The 25,804-nt window shown below is 50.9% G+C and overlaps 1 protein-coding gene across 2 annotated transcripts in view; it reads left to right on the top strand.

Annotated features, from left to right (window-relative positions):
• Window positions 1–10,649, top strand: part of POLD3 (DNA polymerase delta 3, accessory subunit) — a 30,996-nt gene extending 20,347 nt beyond the window's left edge. Inside the window, exons 8-12 of one of the 2 annotated variants that reach the window (XM_088445853.1) lie at window positions 108–246; window positions 1,085–1,191; window positions 8,838–8,926; window positions 9,649–9,727; window positions 9,918–10,649. In XM_088445853.1, coding sequence (XP_088301979.1) covers window positions 108–246; window positions 1,085–1,191; window positions 8,838–8,926; window positions 9,649–9,727; window positions 9,918–10,108 — 605 coding nt within the window. In that variant the 3' untranslated portion in view covers window positions 10,109–10,649. Of the gene's footprint in view, window positions 1–107; window positions 247–1,081; window positions 1,192–8,837; window positions 8,927–9,648; window positions 9,728–9,917 lie in introns of both variants that reach the window. The other variant, XM_088445852.1, reaches the window with a different exon arrangement.
• Window positions 10,650–25,804: the final 15,155 nt, after the last annotated feature.

Genomic DNA, 25,804 nt, shown 5'->3' with positions numbered 1-25,804 from the left:
CTGTACATTGTGGCAGGCGCTGCTGATATAATTTTACCTGTGTATATGGAGAGATGCCTCTGTGCGATGGGAATTCTGTGCCTGACATACAGTAAATGCTGTTTCAGATAAGTTTAAAGAAGCCGCTTCCACAAATGAGCCGGTCAAAGCCGAGAAACCCGCAGAGCCGCCGGCTGACGCGCCTCCCCCAGCGAAAGAAGTCAAAGAAATTGAACCCCCCAAAACAGCCGCTAAGGAGAAGAAAAGGTGATGTTACAGTAACAGCCGTATAGGCCCTAAATGTCGTATATCGTATAGTTTCTCCTGTCAGAGCCAGGGATGGAGGGTGGGGGGTCCTCCCATTCTTACAGCCAGGGATGGAGGGTGGGGGGTCCTCCCATTCTTACAGCCAGGGATGGAGGGTGGGGGTCCTCCCATTCTTACAGCCAGGGGTGGAGGGTGGGGGTCCTCCCATTCTTACAGCCAGGGGGGGAGGGTGGGGGTCCTCCCATTCTTACAGCCAGGGGTGGATGGCGGGGGTCCTCCCATTCTTACAGCCAGGGGTGGAGGGTGGGGGTCTTCCTATTCTTATAGGCACGGTTTTCTTCTAGTAGTAAGCCCCGGTATTTATTACTCCCCCTGACTTCTCTGCAGCCCTTATATAGATCAGTAACACATTGTACGCGGAGGGGGTACTCCGACATCAGGAGCTGTAGGTCTCATTTCCTTGCACTGGTGCTGTCAGACATTGCTCCGCGTGGAAGCGGTCAGTAATGCGGTATCAGCACCGAAGATTCCGTTACAGGGTAGAAATGGCTTCGGTACTTGGTCGCAGAACTAGTCCAACCAGGAACCGGCTCTCGTTTCTTCTTGTGTTCCTCTACAGATGCTGCGCCTCGGAGGCGCTAGTGCGAGATGCTGCGCCTCGGAGGCGCTAGTGCGAGATGCTGCGCCTCGGGGGCACTAGTGCGAGAAATGTGGTGCTTGTGTGACGAAAGGCAGAATGGGACGCGCTCTTTTTCGGGGGGGTTCTCTTTGCTTTGTACACCAGGGATGTATTTGGATGCGATGTACATGTTTTTTGTTTCCCATCCCCGTCCAGCAGGAATAAGAGGGTGGAAATGTCGGACAGCGATGACGAGCAGGTTAAACTAACGAAGAAGAGGAGGCGAATCAAGAAGCCCCGACCTGACAGCAGCGACGAGGAGGACGGTAAGCGAACGCGTCTGTCTGTTCTGAGAGACGCAGTCACAGTGAGGTAAATGAGGGTCCCAGCCTCGGCGTGTTAAGTTTTGCAGCCTTCTCCTCTCACACCCACACACTGTTTACTGTGCTCCCTGTAATTTCCTGCTGTGCCGTCTGCCAAAACACCGCCATTCATCCCATCAAAGGGCAAGTGGCTGCTTCTCCCGTCCACGTCAGGGCACCACGCAGGCTCCGCGTCGCCTGCTAGAAGCCCTCACACCGTTTGATGTGTTTGCTTTCCTCGCTGTCCCGCTGAGCTGTGGGATTTAGTCGCAGGTGGGTTCCTTGTCTGTGGTAATGAGAGCTGGCAGTGGCTGTTGTGCCAGGGCAAGGTGCGCATTAGATAGCGGCGTTTGGGGCCTCTCTGCGCAGCCAGAGCTCTGGGACAGGGTCGTATTATCTCTGCTCTTGTCCCCATCGCTCCCTTGAGTAACGATCGGAGTGTCGCTTTATACTACGCTGGAAAAGGTCACTGCTTCACAGCTTGTCACAAGTCGTTTGCTGGGAATGCCTGGCAGAGCCAGAGAGGCTTTCACTCGTATAACAGCTAACACTGTGTGGCTCGGCCTCGCTGTATGTGTGTCTGTACGTCTACATATGAGCAGGGTTCTGTCTACGTATATTCCCGACAGGTGTGTCCACATACATCCAGCCTCCTTGCGGGTTAAACAGTCGTACCATGCCGTGGAGCGATTCGGTAGCGCTGAGCGTCTTTACGTGCAACTTTTTCCCTTAAAACCCGTCTTATTCGCAAAGCGATGGGAGTAGGACACACAGGCAGCTTCTGCTGCTGCCTGTCTATATTCTGTGTGTGACTGCGGCTGTATCTGCATGCGGAATGCTACGTTACGGTGTCACAGCCGCTGATCCTGTAACGTAGCATTTCACGTGCAGATGGTCGCACACAGAATATAGACAGGCCGCATATATTAATCAACAGAAGCTGCCTCTGCGTCCTACTCCCATCGCTTTGCAAATAAGACTCACTTTTAGGGAAAAAGTTTCACGAAAAGACTCTCTGCACTACCAAGTCGCACGGTGCTCACACGTTATGTGTAACACGACTTGTAGCGCAGAGGATAGATGTATGTGGACACCTCTATGTGCCGCTGTCTGTATATATCCCCAGGAGCAGTGTGTCTGTTTGCGTAGAACTGTGGTTCTCAACTCCAGTCCTCAAGTACCCCCTTCCCAATTGGTCATGTTTTCTGGATTTCTTTAATCTTGCACAGTTGAGTCGATCTGTGTTGCTGAGTCAGTAATTACCCCACCTGTTTCTACAGACAGAAGTCCTGAAAACATGACCCGTTAGGAGTACTTGGGGACTGGCATTGAAAACCACTGGTGTCAAATCTATTCTCTCACTCAGTGATGTGCGGTGAGGTGAGGCAGAGCCTCTCCTGTCATACTTACATAGATATACTCCAGAGTTTTGACTATAAAAAGTATAAGAAAAATGTAAAGAAAATAATATTATAAATATCTTTTCTTCTTCAGGTTCCATAGGGTCCACAGGAACTACCTTGGGGTATGTGATTGGAGAGATCCAGGCACCAAACAGTCAAAGCTTTAGCTCCCAGAATGCACTGGTCCTCCTCCATATATACCCCGCCCCCAGCCACAGGCATTCAGATTTTTGTTTGGGGCTCAGCAGGATTCAGATCGCACCTTTTGAACAGGGGACAGCTCTGGCAGTGCCAAGCTTTCAATTTATGATTTCTCTTCTATGTTACTGGATTAGCAGTGCTGAGCATCCTAATCAGACACGTGCACTGCGACTCCTTCTACGTCTGCCGGTGCCGCAACACCAGTAACTTCTCTGGTGATTTTGGCTGGTCACAGCGGAGCTTAGCTAGCAGCGACGCTGGAGGCCCGGACTGCAATCGGACGCACGGAGAGGTCTGGTAAGGCGATTCCTCGTTTATGGGGAATCGTGCGTAGCAGTCCTTCCGGCGCCGGAGATGCACCAGAAACCGCTGCAGCGAGGGCCCGAGACAGTCCGTGTCCTCACTAGATTACTTGGGGCCTTATCGCGTGATGCCGGGGATCTGCAGTAGACGCATCTGCAGTAGATGCCAGCGTACGCGGCCGGTTGATGCAGCCTAGGGAAGGTAGGCTCTCCCCCGACCCAGACGTGCATCCTGCGAAGACTTCCCGCTTCTGGGTCGCTCCTCCTGCCCGCCTCGTGTATATGAGACGCTCGCAGTCCACCATCGGTGCTCTGCTGAAGCTGTTGGTTCTCAGAAGGTTTGGGTTTGTATCCCTGTATACCTCTCTCCTGGGTCAGGTATATAGTGCTCTATACCCTACCAAGCCTTTGGTGTTGGTCAGTTGATTAAGAGCTCATTGCGATTTAATTGCATACGCATTGTATGTGACTTGTGCTAGCTGCTGTATTGATTCTGCCTCTTATTTCTGACTGCGCGTTATAACCATCACTGTTTCTCCTCATCCCTCGGTACAGGGTGTGTGGGGTTTTCTGTGTACTTCACAAATACTGGTACTTGTGAAGACTGTCGCATTGCATTTATACCTTGTACCTTTTATACATTGATATGTCAAAGGTTAAAGAGAAGCAGGAGGTTGAGGCTCCTGTGCTGGTTTCATGTAAATCCTGTTTGGTGGGCCAGACAGCTCAGGATTTCATGCATGATGGTTTGTGCGCTGGCTGTTATAAAGAACCACCTCTTCAATCAAGTACACCAGCTCCTGTACAAGTGCCACCTCTTGGTCTCAGGTTATGTCGTATTTAGTGGAACGTGCAGCAGCTCCGGTAATGCCTCCTACTATGGGGTACCCGCAGCAATTACATCGTGCTATGTATAATACCCTCCATGCATCCTTTCTGGATGGATGCCTATGCTCACTCAAGTTCAACTGTCTACCGCAGGTCAGCAAGTGGTGCAAGCGATTAGACCAGTTACCATTAAGCATGGGCATAAGAGAGTATCCCATCAGGCGCAGCCTGGGGATTCTAACTCATTGTCAGATGATGATACACATGGTTCATCTTCTGGGTCTCTCTTGGCTGAGGAAGACCACCAATCCTCTGTGGATGTCCCCACTCTGGTAAGAGCGGTTAGATCCGTCCTTAAAATAGAGGAAGAGGAGGTCCCGCCTAAATCTAAGACTCCGATCTTTAGGCTTCAGAAAGTGGTAAAGGATTACTTTCCACAGTCTGAGCAGCTGACGGCCCTCATGGCTGAAGCATGGAGCACTCCAGATGGACATTTCCATGCTACAAGGAAGTTAACATCTTTGTACCCATTTTCACCAGGTGAATGTACTAAATGGGAAGTCCCTCCGACTCTAGATGCTCATGTCGCACGGTTGATCAGGAGCTCTACATTACCTATTCCATCCGCATCCTCACTCAGGGATGTTACAGATTAGAAAACTTGAAATATGTTTGAAATCGTTTTTTTCATTATCTGGAGCTTTTATCCGGCCATATCCTGGGTATCCAAGGCTATGGAGGAATGGATGGCAGCACTGGAAGACAGTATGCCACAGGCTACCAGAGAACATCTGTCCTATCTCTCCCAAATGCGAGAAGTTGCTGCTTACGTGGGGGAAGTGGTTATTGACGCAGGACTTCTGGCTTCTAGAGTATCGGCAACTTCGGTTGTTGCTCGCAGAACCCTTTGGTTAAGATCCTGGAGGGCAGATGCGGGATCCAAGAAAGCTCTCGAATCTTTGCCTTTCACTGGAAAAATACTGTTTGGACCAGAATTGGATAATATAATGCAGTGGTCTTCAAACTTGGCCCTCCAGCTGCTGTGGAACTACACATCCCAGCATGCACTGCCACCTTTTTGATATAACAGCATGCTATAACTATGTGCAGTACATGCTGGGATGTGTAGTTCCACAGCATCTGGAGGGCCAAGTTTGAAGACCCCTGATATAATGGCTACTTTGGCAGCATCAAAATCTACCGGATTGCCATCTGCGACTCCCTCCGGGTGGGAGGCCGGCTTCTCCAGTTTTCTTCCGCCTGGCATCAAACATCAACGGATGTTTGGATTCGAGAAGTGGTCTCGCAAGGATATGCCCTCACGTTTCGGAGGCATCCCACTCAGAAGTTTTTTTTTATGTAACTCCTCCATCAGACCCGGTAAAGGCCCTGGCCCTCCAAGAAGCTATTCGTGCCCTTCTTAGTTTAGGGGTCATAATCCCTGTTTCTGTGGCCCAACAAGGAAGGGGTGGTTATTCAAATGTATTCTTGATTCAGAAGCCAAATGGGTCTCATCGCCCTATTCAGAATCTGAATTCTCTCAACTGGTTTATCCATGTGCCCAAGTTCCGTATGGAAACCCTACGGTCAATTATGCTGGCAATGGAGCCTGGGGATTTCATGGTTTCCCTGGACATACAGGATGCTTATCTGCATGTGCATATTGCACCAAAGGGTTCTGAGGTTTGCTATTCATCGGCAACATTACCAGTTTCAGGCTCTGCTTTTTGGTCTGTCCACAGCTCCTCGGGTGTTTACTAAGATAATGGCACTCATGACGGCTCATCTCAGACGACAAGGAGTCAGGATCCTGCCATACTTGGACGACCTCCTGATATTGGCGCAGTCTCCGGAGATTTTACAACGTCCTCTCCATCTGACCATTGCCTGTCTACAGGCGCACGGCTGGATAGTCAATTGGAAAAAGTCTTCTTTCTCCAACTCAACAGATGTTATATCTGGGGGGCACTACTACATTCCCGGGCACAAAGGATATTTCTAACAGGGGACAAGATTTCTGCAAGATTTCTGCTCTACAATTGCGGGTGCGCAAATTGCTCCATAGCCGAAGAGTATCAGATCACTCAGCAATGCAGGTTCTGGGGTCCATGGAATCCACTTTCAACATGGTGGCACATGCCCAATTCCATTTTAGGCCCTTGCAGCGATGTTTCAGTGGGATGGTCAGTATCATCTGATAAGGGTTCGGCTCTCCCTCTCATGGTGGCTGCAGACAGCTCATCTGAACAAGGGTCGCCCAAGTCTTCGAGGATGGAGTGCAGTGACATGTCATCACACCTTTCAGGGAAGATGGACAGCTCAGGAATGTCACCTGCCCATAGACATTTCTGGCGCAGGACCTTCACAGCAGGCCTGTCCAGATTCAGTCCGACAACTCGACCACAGTGGCCTACATCAACCATCAGGGAGGCACACTAAGTCCGGCAGCCATGAGGGAAGTGGCGAACATTCTGGTTTGGGCAGAATGCCATCTTCCAGCTATCTCGGCAATATTCATCCCAGGAGTCCTCAACTGGGAAGTAGACTTCCTAAGTTGTCAGGACATAAATGCCGGAGAATGGGCTCTCCACCCGGACGTCTTTCAGCTCCTGGTGGACAAGTAAGGGACTACCGGACATGGACCGCATGGCATCATGGCACAACCACAAGGTCCCCAGGTACGGGTCTAGGACAAGAGAGCCCTCAGCTGCCTTCGTATACGCTCTGGTTGTGAGGTGGGCATACCTGTTTCCTCCGATCCTACCAAGGGTCCTCAGAAATTCAAGCAAGAAGGCGGCAGGGTGATACTAAATAGCTCCTGCTTGGCCCAGACAACATTGGTTCACCAATCTGACATGTCTTTCTATAGACAATTCACTTCCTCTACGGCAGGATTTGTTAGTGCAGGGTCCCTGCCTACACCCGGACCTATCTCGTCTGGCTTTGATGGCGTGGCTCTTGAGTCTTCCGTCTTAAAAGCCAAAGGTTTTTCTACTTCTGTGATTTCAGACGATGCTCAGGGCAAGAAAGCCTTCTTCTACCCGCATCTATTACAGGATTTGGCATTCCTTTCAATGGCGTTCCCACAGAGAGTATGACCCTAAAGTTTTCAGAGTTTCCCAAGTTCTTGCTTTTCTCCCGGCTGGACTAGACTTGGGTCTTCGCCTGGCCGACTTGAGAGTTCAGGTTTCTGCATTGTCAGTTTGGTTCCAGCGCAGAATCTCTCCCCTGACGGATATTAGAACATTTTTGCAGTGTGTTGTCCACCTTCAGCCACCGTTTGTCCCTCCGCTGGCACCGTGGGATTTATCCTTGGTTCTCAGGGCTCTGCAGGCTCCTCCCTTTGAGCCCTTGGACACAGTGGACCTCAAATGGTTGACAGCGAAGACACTTTTTCTCCTCGCTATCTCCTCTCAGCTCGCAGAGTTTCTGATTTTCAGCACTTTCGTGTAGATTCCCATTTTTGATTTTTCAAAGCTGTCCTCCGTACATGGGCTCTTTACCTTTCGAAGGTGATGTCCTGTTTTCATATGAATGAAGAAATTTATAGTTTCGGCCTTTCAGTCCTCAGACCTTTCTGTAGGTGAAGCTTCCCTGGATGTGGATCGTACCAACTCCATCAAGAAATCAGATGCGCTTTTTGTGTTTTATATGGCTTTCATAATAATTTTTATAGTCATAACTCTGGAGTGAAAAGTGTGTGGCAGGTGAGGCACTGCCTCCCCTGTCTACCTTTTCCACACATCCCTGATCAAAACACACCAAATGTCCAACACTATATACTGCTGCACCTTTGTATAATGCCCACATGTACCCTCAGGTTATATATGTATGTGTAACTCTGGCTCTGATACTAGCCAGTGCCTCCCCAGCCATTTACCTCACCACACGTCACTGCTATCAGTGCCTCCTCAGCCATTTACCTCACCGCACGTCACTGCTAGCAGTGCCTCCCCAGCCATTTACCTCACCACATGTTACTGCTAGCAGTGTCTCCCCAGCCATTTACCTCACCGCACGTCGCTGCTAGCAGTGCCTCCCCAGCCATTTACCTCACCGCACGTCGCTGCTAGCAGTGTCTCCCCAGCCATTTCCCTCACCGCACGTCACTGCTAGCAGTGTCTCCCCAGCCATTTACCTCACCGCACGTCGCTGCTAGCAGTGCCTCCCCAGCCATTTACCTCACCGCACGTCACTGCTAGCAGTGCCTCCCCAGCCATTTACCTCACCGCACGTCACTTCTCTCACTATGTGGATGTGGTTCAGGACTTGCTTAGTAATGTCTCCTCCAAGCTTTGCACAATGATCAGCATAAAGGTGGCGGCTATACCAGGTCCCTCACTGAGGACTAACTGCCGCCACTCCTCGCTGTTCTCAGTATTGCGTTGCAGGGTTTGTCTGGTCGTGGTAGATAATCCCGACGTATACATAAAGGTTGTTGCCTCAGTGGGGAGCGACCTCCATGAGGAAGGTACTCGCACCGCGGCCTCCTAATGGCTGTTTCTTCCCACACAGTATGGAGGCAGGGTGTTCTATGGAGTTAAGTTCAGAGTTGAAGTAAAGTAGAAACAACATTGGTTTTTCTGTGAAAATAACCACCATGGAATCACTGCAAGTCTCCGATCCATCGCCCCTACTTCCAAGGGGCATATTAATAAACTGTTAAATCCTTTTATAGAAAGTCAATGAGGGACAGAGACCGGCCCAGCCGTATTGTGCCTCCTGTCCTGTTCTCCCTCCTTCTTTACCTTTGCTATGTAAAATCACCCTGGCTTTACCAGAGCTAAGTGAATATTCCAGGATGTCGTGTGTCCTGTGTGGAGCTGGTGATGTTTGTTGACACAATGCTCTTTTACGTTACATGTGTTACCTGCAGCGGTTCCCATTCCACCAGAAGTGAAGACCCTGTCCCCCCCTCCTGCCCCGGAGCCTGTTGTGAAGAAGGAGACTGAGGCGGAACCACAGGTGAGAGGATTATGCTGCTGCTGTCCTAGTATGGAAGTAGTCTCCCACATAGCCAGTGATACTTATTCAGCCATAAAATGTAATATCTGCCTGAAGCACCTGACCTGTCCGCCCAGCGTGCACTGTTCCGAGTGTTGCTGTGCTTTAGTACCATACCGATCAGCTTACTCCCATACAGGTGTAGGATTTGGGACTTTTGTACATTGCAGGAATGAAAATGAGGTTTGTTTGTATTGGCTGTTGAGCCACATACATATATAAGCTTCAGCCTGGGAATAATCTGCATGCCCAGTTTGGGGAAAAAAAAATCATCTTTGCAATACTTCATCTACACCACTAGATGGCAGTTTCCTCTAGTGAAAATGTCATTGTTTAGAGCAGTGGTTTTCAAATCCAGTCCTTTAGACACACGAACAGTGCATGTTTTCCATATCTCCTTGTTGGTGCATCGGTGTATTCATTACTGACACGTTTTAAAAGATCCACAAGTGGTTCTCATTTCGCTTGTGATTCTGTGAGAAGACCTGGAAAACATGCACTGTTGAGTGAGTCCCAAGGACTGGATTTGAGATGCACTAGTGTACTGTTCTAACGTCTATCTATCTGAGATCGTAGGTGATGGCCTGCCTGCACAACGCATAAAGTGCCAATTAGAGGTGCCAGGCCTTTGCTTCCGTTTCTCAGACTGATTGACAGTAACGCTCGTCTTCCATTGTCATTAGACGCAGTCTGGAGAAAAGAGGAGGAAACGAAAACGTGTTCTAAAATCCAAAATGTTCCTGGATGACGAAGGCTGTATGGGTAAGAGCTTACATTCTACTTGTTTTAATTACTTATGGGTTTTTTTTTTCTGGCAAACTATAATTTTTATTGCTATATAATCGTTTCTAAGCTCGTTAAGTGAAAATTGTATATGGTCAGCGGTTACAGCCCATTGCGCAGTCTTGTGGTGGCGCCACTGTTTGCTGACCACATTGTCCATGTTCCCTAGTGACGGAGAAGGTGTACGAGAGCGCATCCTGTACAGATAGCGGAGAGGAGCTTCCAACTTCCAAACCGGCAGCAGCAAAACCATCAACCTCCACAGCCGCCAAACCGGAGACTAAAGCCTCCAAGAAGATGGCTGCCGCCAGCAAAGGAACCAAGCAGCCGTCCATAATGGGCTTTTTCCAGAAGAAGTGAGCATTAAACATAATGGCTTCCTCTATCTGCCAGACAGTAAGATGGCGCCCGTCATGTTTTCATAACATTATGCTAAGCCAGAGAGCGGGGAGAGCAAGAGGCTGATTACACTGTGGTGGTCTAATGGCACAATCTCAGCTTGACTGTCTCATCGGGGGACACAGTGGCCCTACACAGTTTGGCAGATAGGCCAGAGACTTATTCAGCGATTACTCATTTCAGCAGTGACGTTCAGCTCGGCAGAGGGAAAGGATTCAGAAAATGTTACATATCAACTTTATACATAAATATATCGTTTTTCTCTGAGCCTTGTGTAAAGTAGGAACATTGACATTCGCTGGTTTTAAGACTATTGTTTTAAGTTTACAGAGGTCTGAGAACCTAATCTTGGGAAAGTTTCCTTACAATATATCGTCTGTATCGCCCTAAATTGTGACGTGTAACCCATGTCTTGTGGGTCAGAGCACATTACGGCCGTTCATTACCTGTAATATAGTTGTTACTGTACACCAAGGTCTGTCTATTAAAGTATTCGTTTTGAGAGGTACAGATTAGCGTGAGCCCAGTTTTTATACACATCACTCATCTCCTGATATACTCTGTGCTGCTGGGTACTCTGCTCCTCCCCCTATATAACTGTCTGTGGCTTCCTGCTGCCTCCATTCCCCTCCTCACATCATGTCACTGCCCCTGTCACATGCAGCCCTGTCCTCACTAACACATCACCCATTTCCTGATATACTCTGTGCTGCTGGGGACAATGTTCCTCCCACTATATAACAGTCTGTAGCTTCCTGCTGCCTCCAGTCCCCTCCTCACATCATGTCACTGCCCCTGTCACATATAGCCCTGTCCTCATTAACACATCACTCATCTCCTGATATACTCTGTGCTGCTGGGGACCCTTACATTTATTTCTGAACGCCTATTATTCTGTAGCTCTTTATAATTGGGAACAAAACTATGATTAAACGAGACTGCGTGAGAAGAAACAGAGAAAGCGGGGGGCCCTGCTCACAATCCTTAGTCACATGCCACTGCGCCTGTGTTCTGCTGTAGAAGGAAGGGATTTAGGCAGCGTATGAAGGGGTCATGGACATCTCTCTAGAGAAGCCTGTGCTGTGCATATTATCTTTCTTCCGAAATGCACAAACCGTAATTGCACTGCTGTAATAGGATTATGAATATCCATTTACATTTCTGTATGCTTACAGCAGATTTCAACCCTTTATTTTCCCATCTCAGAGCGCTTATGCCTCCCCTGTACACTAGAGGGCAGTAGACGCACATGTCCGTGTAAGAAGCCGTCACATACATGGAGAATGTATAACGCAGCTTTACACTAAGCTGGCTCACTGTGCGTGTGTCTTATTATAGTTCTATCGCTAAAGATTGATGACACGATGGCGTAACCTTGGACTCTGTCAGTGTCTCTAATTTCGTGCGAGTCCTATGTAACATACAGAGCTTGGTGTGTGTGCACGTTCTCAGCTGTTATATGCAGAATATTTTATACTGCAATGATTGTATGACAAGCAAAGCCAGTTCTGTCCCTGCTCTATGAATGTGAGTGTAGGGAAGGGAGCTATGGGCCTGATTCAGAGCCACTCGCTATTTGCGGTCGTTCGTTCTAAAACTAGGGGTGGCTATTCAAATGAACCGTTCGCTGTTTGCGGTCTGTTCACGCCTCTATGTCTGAACGAGCGAACAAAACTTGCGTTCGTTTTTTGGAAAGATACGCCCCCTGGCCGCTCGCATCCTACGTCATGTCCGCTATTTATTAGATTAATCGAGTACATCGACCAGCGTATGAACTGCTCGCTATTCTTGTGGTTGGTTTTTCCTACCACAATCTTGCGAGCAGTTCTGACTATAAAATAACCCAGTGACGTGGTCAATGACGCTGCTGTTTTAAATATGCTCACCCATAAAACGCCCGTTTTGACCTTTAAGCACGCCTGCGATCGGATCTCCACTCCCCATTTTCAAGCACCTTCCCCTGTTACCACCCACATACGCCTCTTTCTGTCACTCAAAATAGCAGGCATTCGCTATTTTGCGAGCACATGAATTTCGGCCGCACTGACTGGTTAGCGCATGCGTATAACGATCCGTACGCATGCGCAGATGGCCAAACATCGCTCGGAACGAACGAACTGCCGCTTACGAGCGGCTCTGAATCAGGCCCTATGTACGTATATGACATTGGTTCTAGGCCTATAAAGTGCATCAGTATGCCGGTGCTATAGAACTACACCCAATAGATACTGACACACTATGCTACTATAGAACAATGGCCCTCATTCAGAGGCGGTCGCAAGAAGCGCTCGCTCTGAATGAGGGTGGCCGCTTGTATTTTCAAGTGCGGCCTCCTGGTCGCTAGCTAAGCTGTGGGTGACCACCCACAGCTTTAGCGACTGACCAGGTTGATGGTCGCGATGGTCAAGACCATTGCGACCATCGGCGGCTTGCGACGAGACCCTATGTTGGGTCTCGGCAACCGCAAGCCCCAGGGAGCTTCCTGCTCTGATCGAGCAGGAAGCTCCCCACTGACATCATTGCTGATGTCAGTGCGGCCGCCTGACGGAACGCCTCAGTTTGTGTAGCCACCCCCCCCGCCCCGCCTACAAAACTGGGTGAGCAGGCGATCAACATCGACAGCCGCCCCTTTTGTAGTGAGTTCCGGAGCGAGACAATTTCTCTCTCGCTCCGGGGCTTGCGCGCGCGCAGAGCCTAATCATCAAACCGGTTGCGAGCGCTCAGCGCTTGCGACCGGGTCTGAATGAGGTCCAGTATGTGCTGGCGTTGGGCCTTCTTCACAGGTGGACACTGTTTAGATTTGTTTGTTTTTTTTCTGCAACTGGCCGATGTTTTCTCTACTGTGTCTGAGCCGCAATGAGCATGTGCCGCGACAACAGGGACCATTAGGGGGCAGTAATGGGAGAGTGGTGACTAAAATGTAGGCGTTGTACAAGTGTTTGGGGGCGTACTGCATCCAGTAAATGCATCTTCTTACGTAGTGCCTCCGGAGCTGACATCTTGCGCAGGGTTGCGCAGAGATCCGATGTTGCCGCCGATGTTTGTCTTTGCACGCAAGTGAAAGATCTGAGAAGCTGCCGTCTCTGTACGAAGGACTGCGGCTGCGACATTTGCAGAACTTCTCAGATCCCATGTGAATGCAGATGCAGCGATGACTGGCTTCCGCCCACTCCTGAATCGCGCCCTGTGTTTGAAATATTTCTGCATATAAAAGCTGCTATTAATCTGTATCTGTCACATACAGCGGAGAGGAAAATCTATCTATCTAAAACTTTATCTATTCTCTAATAACTAGTGCGATTACTGAGGTATGAGGCACGAGGTGAGACTTGGGGCCATATTCAATTAGGCTGCGAAAAGCCATTATCGGCGATAATTTATCGCCGATGATGTCATTTTCGCCATTTTCACTTATCCCCATATTCAATTACAAAGGTGCGAAAAGTCTTTGTAAAAAAACGGGGATAAGTTTTCACCTATGAATAGGTGGCGTAAAAAAGTGCAGAATTGGGGTTTTGGGGTGCAGAGTTAAAAAAAAAAAAAAAGTAACCTGCAGCCCTTGGAACCGTCCCCTTAAAGTTATCTATGTCAAAAAAATTAACATAGACACCCCATAAAAAGTGGTTTCGTTTTGGGGGTGAAAAAAAAAGTTGGGGGACAAACTTAAAAACTAGCGAAATTGACTCAGAGGGGTTCCCCAAGTATGCTGCAGGTGTTTTCAAGAATGCGGGTGGCTGCGGCAGGTGTTTTCTAGAATGCGGGTGGCTGCGGCAGGTGTTTTCTAGAATGCGGGTGGCTGCGGCAGGTGTTTTCTAGAATGCGGGTGGCTGCGGCAGGTGTTTTCTAAATGCGGGTGGCTGCGGCAGGTGTTTTCTAAATGCGGGTGGCTGCGGCAGGTGTTTTCTAGAATGCGGGTGGCTGCGGCAGGTGTTTTCTAGAATGCGGGTGGCTGCGGCAGGTGTTTTCTAGAATGCGGGTGGCTGCGGCAGGTGTTTTCTAGAATGCGGGTGGCTGCGGCAGGTGTTGTCTAGAATGCGGGTGGCTGCGGCAGGTGTTGTATAGAATGCGGGTGGCTGCGGCACGTGGATTTTTGAAGAATTTTGGAAATTCACTTTAGGGACTTCAGAATACGCTTACACCCATTTTCATGTACCCCAAATTTAATGGGACTAGTTATGTAAAAAAAAAAAAGTTTCTAAATGCTATTCTTCACCACTTCTTTAAAGACACATGAAAGCACCTGCCGACAACGTTTAAAAACCCCAAATACCTTCAGCAGGCCAAATCGGGGGTAACCATAGTGATCCCCCCCCATGTCAGACCATCTTTTGGGGGGGTGACAGGCTGATTCCCCCAAAAAGTGAAAGGATTTTCCGCTACTTTCCTTTCCGCCGGGTCCCGTTTTCGCTGAATCCTAATTGAATACCGGGCACGCGCCTGATACTTTATCCCCAGGAAAAACGGCGATGATGGTGAAAAGTCCGACCTCGGTGACTTTTCGCCTCAAATTGAATATGCCCCTAAGTGCTTGGGGAATTGATAGGATTCATCAATACAGGGCCTGATTCAGAGCCGCTCGCTAAGATGCGTATGCTCGCTGCTGCCGATGGTATGCAGTGTGTATGCATTGTGCGCATACCTTAGTGAAAGGTCACAATGCGTTCGCTCGCTGCACATAGACAGCCCAGCAGAGTGAGTGACAGGAGAAGCCATCTGTAGGTGGTAACAGGGGCTGGCCATTACAAACAGGGGAGTGGAGGTGCAGACGCAGGCGTGCCTGAGCATCTCAGAGGCGTGTTAGAGGTGCGCATAATTATAAGACAGCGTCATAGTACACGTCACCTGGCTGGTTTTTACACTGAGGTGCTCGCAGTGCTTGCGGCAGGGTATGGTCAACCTCAAGCGCTGCGATCGCATCCGATGTACCGATGGTTGCATACACTTCCTGGACATGACGTGCACAAGTGGGCGTCTTATAACAGGCTGGTGGGCGTCTGCGTACACTATGTGATCGCTCTGTAAGAAATACTGGATATGCTAATGCATTGCTGTGCGATACCACTGCCTACGCAATTTGCATACACATCGTGCGAGCGGCTCTGAATCGGGTCCTCTGTTCCTGACCGCAGGGTGGCAGATTCCACTGTGTGTAGGAGACCTGTACCGAGTTCCCACTGAGGCAGCATGGGGGAGAAATGCACTATTACAGCACTTAGAGTACCACTAAAGCTCTTCCTACTCGTTACTTATCCAGCTAAAGCGGGAACCAATAACAGAGAGGTATTAACACCTTAGCCGCCAAGGTGGGCGAGAGGAACCTCTGTACCCCACCCCTCTTCAGAACTGATGTGCTGTGTCCTAATTCCTGGCCGGCCCATTGCGCATGCTCGAGATCTCGCACGCATTGCCCGAGACCCTCGGGGATGCCGCCCAGCCACCGTGTGTATGTACACATGCTGGCGAGTAATCCTGACCATATCTGAAAAAACAATACACCACAAAAGGTGATTAGCTCTGTAATCTGCTTTCATACATAATGAGGTTTGTTGTAAGTATGATTATAGTGCATATGGCACTTACCACCTCCCCCGATGTATCTATCTAATACCCCTTTTACACCAACCGAATAACTCTTGTTATTGCCGGGTCGGGCCTCGGCCAGATTCAGACCCGCTTGCTAGGAAGCGTTCGCACGCAGACTGCCGATGTTTGCATTGTACGCATTGCAGTGCTCGATCCAGTCGTGTTTAAGTAAGACGCAGCGTCATAGTACACGTCACATGGCTGAATTTTACACTGAAGTGCTTGCGGTAGGGTACAGTCAACCACAAGTGCTGCGTTTCGCTTCCGATGGTACCGATGGTTGCATACACATCCTGGATTGTATTGTATTGTATTTATTGTTGTCATCAGCAAAACAAGTTTGACAGACGAAATTACATTGCACTTTTTTAAAACAGTGAATAGCAATCCATGGTAAAGGTTATCACAAACAATTTCACAAAAATAATAAGATGGAGATGACGTGCGTAAGTGGGCGTCTTGAGACAGGCTGGTGGGCATCTGCATACACAGCGCGATCGCACGCCAAGACATAGCGGGCGTGCGAATGCCTTGCCGTGCGATCGCCTGCCTTGCTGTGGGCTTGCTGGATTTGGATACGCTGGCTGCGTGCGAATGCATTTAGCGAGCGGGTCTGAATCGAGCCCTCCGTGTGTTAACGGCTCACAAAAAAATAACCCGGGACGATTTACTTTGCAATCTTACTCTAGTCGAGAGCAGGGTTGAAAGCGGGTTGGTCCCAGGTCATGCAGCGGTGTAAACGGGTGCTAGCCGGATTTTCTACTTCAGGGTCCACAGGACCTTTACCTTAGGATATAGGTAGGCTGGGCAACCGGTCTGGGCACCACATAGTTAAAATCCTTGAGCCTCCCAGGATGCAGCAGGCTCCCCTCCTATACCCCGCGTCACGGCACCGTCGTTTCGTCAATGCTCGGCCGCAGTCGGGTGTTCCACATGCAAGGGGGTCTGATCACAGTCCCTGAAGATTACTATGAGCGGTAATGTGGACAGTCCGATGGACGTCTGCTTCACCGCCCCGCCGAGACCCCAGTACTGATCTGGGGATCTCGGCGGGCCTCCGGGGACTTTTTTTCTGCTGACAGGGACCCCGGAGGATCTCTGACTGTGGCCGGATTTACGGGGGATGGGTAAGGAACGGCGGACGTCCGCAGTGGGCGTCCGCCATCACATTCGTATGTTCACCCAGGGCTGGGGGCTCCCGGGGTGCTGGTCTGCAGGTGGAGCCAGGCACTAAGTCCTGCACTCCACCTAGCCTCCAGGGACAGCGGGCCAAAACAGTAGCGGCCGCTCTCACGTCCCTGGGGGTTAATTGCTGGCCGAGGGAGGATGCCTTCCCTGTTTACAGCCGGCTCCTCCCCCGCTGCTGAGCGCTAGACGCGCTCATTGCTGGGCTCCTCCTTCTGTCTGAGCTCCAGCGGCCATTTTATGAGACAGGAGCTTCAGACAGCGGTGGAGCCAAGTCCCCCTCCTGCATACCTCTCCCTCTGGATCTGAGAGGTGCAGGTAACAGTGCGGTCCTACTAGGTCCGGTGCCTAGATAGTTGACGGGAAGCGCTGATACACTTGTTTCTGCTGCCTGTGTCTGTCTTTTCTATCGCTGTCAGCCATTTTAGCTATCCCTGTTTTTTTCTCTCTCCAGAAAATTGACCCTTATTGTACAGATAGGGCTGGGATATATTGTTTTTTAGGCCAAGTCTGTGTTTGGTGTCACATACATTGTGTCTAGTTACCGTTATCATGTCGGGCTGACAAACCTGTGCAGCTTGCTGCACCTGACCTATATTCCTGCATTAGATGTAAGGCAGGTATTGGGGAGGAAGAAGCAGAGAGGGGGGGCCTATGTATTACATGTACGCTACCTAGCCCTTCTCAGGCCGCCTGCGTGCCGCGAGAGCCTCCTTGGGGGAAAAGTCTGGCTCAGGCTATCGGCTCCGCTTGTATACCCCTCTATGGGGTTCACACAGCAACCGATTGGTACCGGGCCCTTCTCAGGGGAGCCCAGGTCAGATGATGGTGGCACAGAGCCAGCCGTTACCTGCGCCTCAGGTGTCCCCTACCCCTAGTTGGGTGGACAACTTTCCTAAGGCGGTTAATTTCCTTACGGAGGCATCCCCACTCAGACCAGCGAAGAGGCCATTATTGTCATCCCAGCCTCAGTATGACGAGGATGATGTTACCTGAGATGTTGGGGAAATCCTAGATTTGTCTGACACTGAAGCTCCCGCCAAGGAGACGGAAGCTGTGTCATATATATATAAAAAAATCTATCCCGGGACTTATACGGGTGGTCCGGGAGATCATGGTGATTGAGGATAAGACTTCTGCTGATACCGAGCTTACACATGCTTATTTCAAGAGTGTTAAGAACACTAATGCGTTATTTTCTTTATCTGGTCAGTTAGTTCATCATCTAGATGAAGCGTGGAAGGCTCCTGGTAAAAGGTTTCAGCCGCAAAAATGTTTGGCTTCTGCATACCCTTTTGCGGACAATTAGTTTTCTAAATGGGCGTCTCCTCCTCAGCTGGATTCCCATGTGACACGGTTAGTGAAGAGTGCGACTCTGCCTATGCCGTCAATGTCTTCTCTAAAAGATCCTACGGACCGCAAGGTGGAGGTATGTCTAAAATCTATATTTATTCTCTCGCTGGTGGGGTCGCCACACCTCCAATGGGTGGCTAGGGCCATGGAAAATTGGGCCGATGCCTTGGAAGCCTTGCTATCTTCCGGGGCTACCAGCGAGCAGATCATTCTGATAGGCAAACTCAGGGAATTCGGCTACTTATCTAAATGAGGCAGCATTGGATGTAAGTTTACTTCCAGGATTTCTACGGCAGCGGTGTCTGCACATCGATCCTTGTGACTCAGATCTTGGAGAGCAGAAGCGGATTCCAAGAGTGGCCTGGAATGTCTTCCTTACAATGGACAAGTACTGTTTGGGCCGGCTCTGGATAAGATTGTGGACACGCTGGCAGCGGCAAAATCTGCATGCATGCCTTCGGCTCCGTCCACCTCTGGGTCAGGGACGTCGTCCTTTCGGTCCTATGGGCCTCCGGGTAAGTCAAAGGCCCAGTCTTTCCCGAGGTCATCAGGAAACAAGAAGCCCTCTAAGCCTAGGAAACAGGCTTGGAGCACCAGATGTCCGACTACCAAGCCTGATGACAAGCCCACAGACTGACTGGGCGGACCTCCTCTTAGGGGACCACAAGGTGGGAGGCCGACTTCTTCAGTTCGCCCAGTGTTGGTGTCAGACCACCTCGGACACTTGGGTAAGGGAAGTGGTCTCTCACGGGTATGCCCTCTCTTTTCGGAAAAGACCTCCTCATCAGTTCTTTTCCACGGATCTTCATTCAAATCCAGAGAAGGCTCTGGAAATTCACAAGATTGTACGATCCATGCTCCAGGAGGGGGTTATTGTGCCGGTCCCGCAACCCCAGAGGGGGTTGGGTTATTACTCCAATCTCTTCCTGGTGCAAAAACCGAATGGATCATACAGGCCTATCCTTAACTTGAAAGCTCTAAACAAATATTTGAGGGTGCCTTGGTTCAGGATGGAGACCCTGCGTTCCATTATCTTGGCTATGGAACCTGGGGACTTTATGGTGTCTCTGGACATTCAGGATGCCTACCTTCATGTCCCAATAGCGTTTTCTCATCAGCGCTTTCTCCGATTTGCGGTAGCAAACCAGCATTCTCAGTTTCAGGCTTTACCATTTGGCCTTTACTACAGCCCCGAGGGTGTTTATCAAGGTCATGGCGGTAATGGTGGCACACCTGCACCTGCAGGGGGTACGCCTCCTGCCTTACCTGGACGATCTGCTACTTCTGGCAGGATCTCCAGAGGTACTTCACCAGCACCTACAACTAACTATACAAGTGTTGCAGAATCACGGATGGCTGATGAATTGGAAGAAGTCGTCCCTAATGCCATCTCAGAGGATGCTTCATCTCGGAGCTCTGCTGGACACTCAGCAACAGCGGATCTTTCTGACGGAGGAAAAGATCTCAGTGTTACAGGCAAGGATTCGCACTTGCCTGCGGGATCACAGAATCTCGATCCATTCTGCAATGAGGTTACTGGGGTCCATGGTGTCGACGTTCGACATGGTGGAATATGCCCAGTTTCACTCAAGACCTCTACAGAAACTGATCCTATCCAACTGGGACGGGATACCTCTTCGGCTAAAGGTTCAGACGCTGGTGCTGCCTCCGGAGGTACGTCTATCATTGACCTGGTGGCTTCAGAAGTCTCATCTCCTCCTGGGACGCCCCTTCTGGGTATCGGATTGGACTCTCCTGACGACGGATGCCTGTCTCGGGGTGGGGCGCTGTCGGGTCCACATGTGTTTCAGGGCCGGTGGACCTCGGCGGAGTCTGCTCTTCCGATCAACATCTTATAACTTCGGGCAGTTTTTCGGGCCTTACAACAAGCGAGACTGAATCTGTACAGGACAAGCCTGTAGAAACAGTCAGCCAACGCCACGACTGTTGCTTATATAAATCATCAGGGAGGAATTCGAAGTCAGGCAGTTCTAAGAGAGGTGTCTCGCATTCTGACTTGGGCAGAAAACAACCTACCGGCCATCTCGGCAGTGTTTATTCTGGGAGTACTCAACTGGGAAGCGGACTTCCTCAGCAGTCACGACGTGCATCCAGGGGAATGATCTCTTCACCAGGAGGTATCTCCTGGTGGACAGGTGGGGACTTCCGGAAATAGATCTCATAGCATCCAGACACAATTGCAAACTGCGGGTGTACGGCTCCCAAACAAGGGACGCAGAAGCTCTCCTTGTAGACGCTCTGTCGGTACGATGGACCTTTCAGTTCGCGTACCTATTTCCTCTGTTCTCCCTGCTTCCTCGTGTGTTGCAAAAGTTCAAGCAGGACGGAGGCATGATTCTACTGGTGGCTCCGGCATGGCCCAGACATCGCTGGTACTCCGATCTACGGAGTCTTTCCATAGACACTCCGTTGCTACTCCCTCAGCGTCCGGACCTGTTATCTCAGGGTCCGTGTCTTTACCCGGATCTGGGTCGGCTGTCTTAGACGGCGTGGCTCTTGAAACATCCCTCTTGAGGTCAAAGGGTTTTTCAAGCTCGGTGGTTACCACCATGCTCCCGGCTAGGAAGCCGGCTTCGGACAGAATTTACCGCAGGGTCTGGCACGCCTATTTTGTGTGGGGCCGAGCTCAGAAATATGATCCTTTTGGTGTTTCATGTTTCTAGAGTCCTCGCCTTCCTTCAGGCAGGCTTGGATAAGGGTCTGCACCTTGCTTCTTTGAAGGTGCAGGTGTCTGCCTTGTCGGTGTGGTTTCAGCATCGAATTGCTCCTTTGGCTGATGTCCGCACCTTTATGCAAGGGGTTCTACGCATTCAGCCTCCCTTTGTCCCTCCGGTGGCACCATGGGACTTGGCGATGGTGCTGAAGTCTCTGCAGGGTCCTCAATTTGAACCACTGGTCTCAGTGGACCTCAAATGGCTTACGGCTAAAGTTGTTTTTCTTTTGGCTATTGCATCTGCCAGAAGAGTGTCAGATTTGGGAGCTCTTTCTTATCGTCCCCCTTATTTGATTTATCATCTAGATAGGGCAGTGCTTAGGACTCGCCCTGGTTTTCTCCCTAAATTGGTATCCAGTTTCCACATTGAGGAGATCATTGTTCCGGGCTTTCACTCTCCTGGTTTGTCGGTGGATGCAGTTTGCGCTCTTTGCATTTATGTGGAGCGCACCTGTTCTTTGCGGGAATCTGATTGTTTGTGTTGTACGGTTTTCGGAAAAAAAGGTTGGCCGGCCAACAAGCAAACTTTGGCCCGTTGGATTTGTTTGGCGATTTCCGAGGCCTATGTTCATGAGGGCATTCCTGTTCCGCCCTCCGTCACTGCTCATTCTACGAGGTCCGTCAGTCCCTCGTGGGCAGCTCGGCGTGGCGCCTCGGCTGTTCAGCTATGTAAGGCGGCCACATGGTCTACGGTTCAGACCTTTGTGAGGTATTATGCTTTCGATACCTTCGCCTCTAAGGATGCTTCCTTCGGGCGGCGGATTCTCCTTTCTGCACAGGACCGTCCCCGCCCTTGAAGGGTATTGCTTTGGGGCATCCCCAAGGTAAAGGCCCTGTGGACCCTAAGGACCCTGAAGTAGAAAAGAGATATGGTAAGAACTTACTTTTTGTTATCTCTGTTTCTACGAGGTCCTTAGGGTCCACAGGGCGCCCACCCTGACGACCTGTGCTTCAGAAGGGTCTGGTTCTGGTCGCCAGTTTCCTGTCTCTTGTCTGTGAGTATGGAATTCTTGTGTGTGCCGGACTTTCTCCTTTATATTTTCTCCTCCTCCGGCCTCTGGCTTGGTATCGTAACTGACGGTGCCGTGGCCGGGGGGCGCGTTATAGGAGTGGAGCCTGCTGCATCCTGGGAGGCTCAAGGATTTTAACTATGTGGTGCCCGGACTGGTTGCCCAGCCTACCTATACCCCAAGGTAAAGGTCTTGTGGACCCTAAGGACCTCGTAGAAACAGAGATAACAAAGGTAAGTTCTTACCATATCTCTTGTTATTTGACCCGGCTAGCTCCGAAAGACGCTGATTTTGAGCTTGTGGGGCACTGGCAAATGACGTAATTTGTCAGTACCCTGCAGAGAGAAACTGCACCTGCAGCCATCGCTTGCCTGCCTCACCTCCTGCACCACAACAGCCTGACCAACAGCCACAACAGCAGGCAGACACACAGCCTGCCACAGCCAGAACTGCAGTCTGCCATCATTGCTGCGATGCTGTGAGCAGTCCCCATCCCTACCTTTTTGTTGCCTTTTGTGATCTCATCTTTGTCAGCCCTATATTTTTAATGACATCTATAGGAAAAAGCAAGGATTACCCGGGTTCGGTGTAAACGGGGCCAACCCGGGAACAACCCAGGCCGAGTTGCAGTGTAAACGGGGTCTGAAGCTGGGTTCGACCCAGGATTGACCAGTGGGCCTGATTCAGAGCCGGACGCTCTGACCAGAGTGCTCGCTCTGAATCAGGGCCCTCCTACCTAAACTTGGAGCGGCCTCCTGGCCGCTCGCATAGCTGTGGGTGACCACCCACAGCACATGCGAGCGGCCAAAAAGATGGTCGCGATGGTCAAGACCATCGCGACCATCGGGCTTGCGAAGAGACCCTGCGGTAGAGTCTCGGTGACCGCAAGCCCTGGAGTGATTTTGGCTCTGTCGGAGCCAAAATCTCTCCCACTGACATCACTAGTGATGTCAGTGGGGCCGGATCCAGATGGTAGGCATTCGGCAGCCCCGCCCCCGGCACGCCCACCAAAGGGGGCGTGCTGTCAATCAACATCGACAGCATGCCCCCTTTGGTGCGAGACCCATAACGACGGCTACCCCGTCGTTATTCGGGTCTCGCGCATACGCACGACGGAGCTCCCTCCGTCGTGCACATGCGCACTAGGGCACCATTGACCCGCTTGCGAGCGCTCAGCGCTCGCGAGCGGGTCTGAATCAGGCCCAGTGTTCAAATTCCTGGGTCGGACCCAGGATTTTGGTGTAAAAGGGGTATGTCTTTATAACCCTTTTATTTAATTTGCACCAACATATTTAGAGCGCAGATTAAATAATTCACTTCTGCTCACTTTCCAGATTCAAATCTGTTCACTTATATTTTCCTGACCGGTGTGAAATTGTGTTCCCAAATGTCCTCTTGTAGTAACAGTTACCCGTCTGCTCTCTCTGTTCTCCTATGTGCGACCGTCACCCGTCTGCTCTCTCTGTCCTCCTATGTGTGACCGTCACCCGTCTGCTCTCTCTGTCCTCCTATGTGTGACCGTCACCCGTCTGCTCTCTCTGTCCTCCTATGTGTGACCGTCACCCGTCTGCTCTCTCTGTCCTCCTATGTGCCACCGTCACCCGTCTGCTCTCTCTGTCCTCCTATGTGCCACCGTCACCCGTCTGCTCTCTCTGTCCTCCTATGTGCCACCGTCACCCGTCTGCTCTCTCTGTCCTCCTATGTGCCACCGTCACCCGTCTGCTCTCTCTGTCCTCCTATGTGCCACCGTCACCCGTCTGCTCTCTCTGTCCTCCTATGTGCCACCGTCACCCGTCTGCTCTCTCTGTCCTCCTATGTGCCACCGTCACCCGTCTGCTCTCCCTGTCCTCCTATGTGCCACCGTCACCCGTCTGCTCTCTCGGTCCTCCTATGTGCCACCGTCACCCGTCTGCTCTCTCGGTCCTCCTATGTGCCACCGTCACCCGTCTGCTCTCTCGGTCCTCCTATGTGCCACCGTCACCCGTCTGCTCTCTCGGTCCTCCTATGTGCCACCGTCACCCGTCTGCTCTCTCGGTCCTCCTATGTGCCACCGTCACCCGTCTGCTCTCTCGGTCCTCCTATGTGCCACCGTCACCCGTCTGCTCTCTCTGTCCTCCTATGTGCCACCGTCACCCGTCTGCTCTCTCTGTCCTATGTGCCACCGTCACCCGTCTGCTCTCTCTGTCCTCCTATGTGCCACCGTCACCCGTCTGCTCTCCCTGTCCTCCTATGTGCCACCGTCACCCGTCTGCTCTCTCGGTCCTCCTATGTGCCACCGTCACCCGTCTGCTCTCTCGGTCCTCCTATGTGCCACCGTCACCCGTCTGCTCTCTCGGTCCTCCTATGTGTGACCGTCACACGTCTGCTCTCTCTGTCCTCCTATGTGCCACCGTCACCCGTCTGCTCTCTCTGTCCTATGTGCCACCGTCACCCGTCTGCTCTCTCTGTCCTCCTATGTGCCACCGTCACCCGTCTGCTCTCCCTGTCCTCCTATGTGCCACCGTCACCCGTCTGCTCTCTCGGTCCTCCTATGTGCCACCGTCACCCGTCTGCTCTCTCGGTCCTCCTATGTGCCACCGTCACCCGTCTGCTCTCTCGGTCCTCCTATGTGCCACCGTCACCCGTCTGCTCTCTCGGTCCTCCTATGTGCCACCGTCACCCGTCTGCTCTCTCTGTCCTATGTGCCACCGTCACCCGTCTGCTCTCTCTGTCCTCCTATGTGCCACCGTCACCCGTCTGCTCTCCCTGTCCTCCTATGTGCCACCGTCACCCGTCTGCTCTCTCGGTCCTCCTATGTGCCACCGTCACCCGTCTGCTCTCTCTGTCCTCCTATGTGCCACCGTCACCCGTCTGCTCTCTCGGTCCTCCTATGTGCCACCGTCACCCGTCTGCTCTCTCGGTCCTCCTATGTGTGACCGTCACAAGTGTAGCACTTCAAAAAAAAATCTGTAACTAGTGAGTAATGAAAAATTTTATTTTATAGCACTGAAGACAAATAATTGTTTTATATTAGAATATTCTGATTTTGTATTTGTATTAATCTGTCTTCCGCTACGTATTTACCACAAGTACACATAATTACCCTTCCGTTGCACAATATATCACCGTGTTTGCTTACAGTTACTGGTGCAGCTTTTAGGATAGGGCGAGGTTATATGAAATATGCAAAATCAACCCATGGCTTTCGCAGTAAAACCGATGCCGCGAGTCACTCAGCTGTAACCATGACCACTGCGCGGTGTTATTGTAGGACTACAGCATGGCTAGAGGTAGTGCTATCGGAGCACCTACAGACAGGTACCTAACTGCCCCATTAGTCTGGGTTAGACTTGTTCCATCTGTAGACTCCTCCTCCATAATGGAGCTGTATTAGTAGTGGGATATTTTCTACTTCAGGGTCCATAGGGGGTCCACAGGGTTGACCTTGGGGTATAGCTGGATCTGGATCCACGGGCACCACGCAGTTAAAGCTTTGCTGCTCCCAGGATGCACTTGGGTCCGTCCTCCTCTATACCCCGCCCCGGCCACAGGCACCTCAGTTTTAGTTGGTGCCCGGCCGGAGTCGGGTCACCCTGTCGCAGTGGGGCTGCAGGAGCAGCCCCTAAGCTTTATTTTAAAAGAGAAATTTTTTATTTTTTTCTACTTTTTTTTACACTGTTAGAGCGGCAGCATCAGACTGTCCTTTAGGACGTCCACGCTGCCGCTCCTTCTCCCCGCTGGCGCCGCGACGCCAGTACAGCTCTGGGGATCGCGGCAGGACCCCAGAGCCTGTACTAGCCGGGCTCTGGGGAC

This window comes from Taudactylus pleione, unplaced genomic scaffold, assembly GCF_031769625.1.
Source record: "Taudactylus pleione unplaced genomic scaffold, aTauple2 ptg000390l, whole genome shotgun sequence".
Lineage (NCBI taxonomy): Eukaryota > Metazoa > Chordata > Amphibia > Anura > Myobatrachidae > Taudactylus > Taudactylus pleione.
Note: the sequence above shows the minus strand (reverse complement) of the source record. Positions and strands in the feature narration are given on the sequence as shown.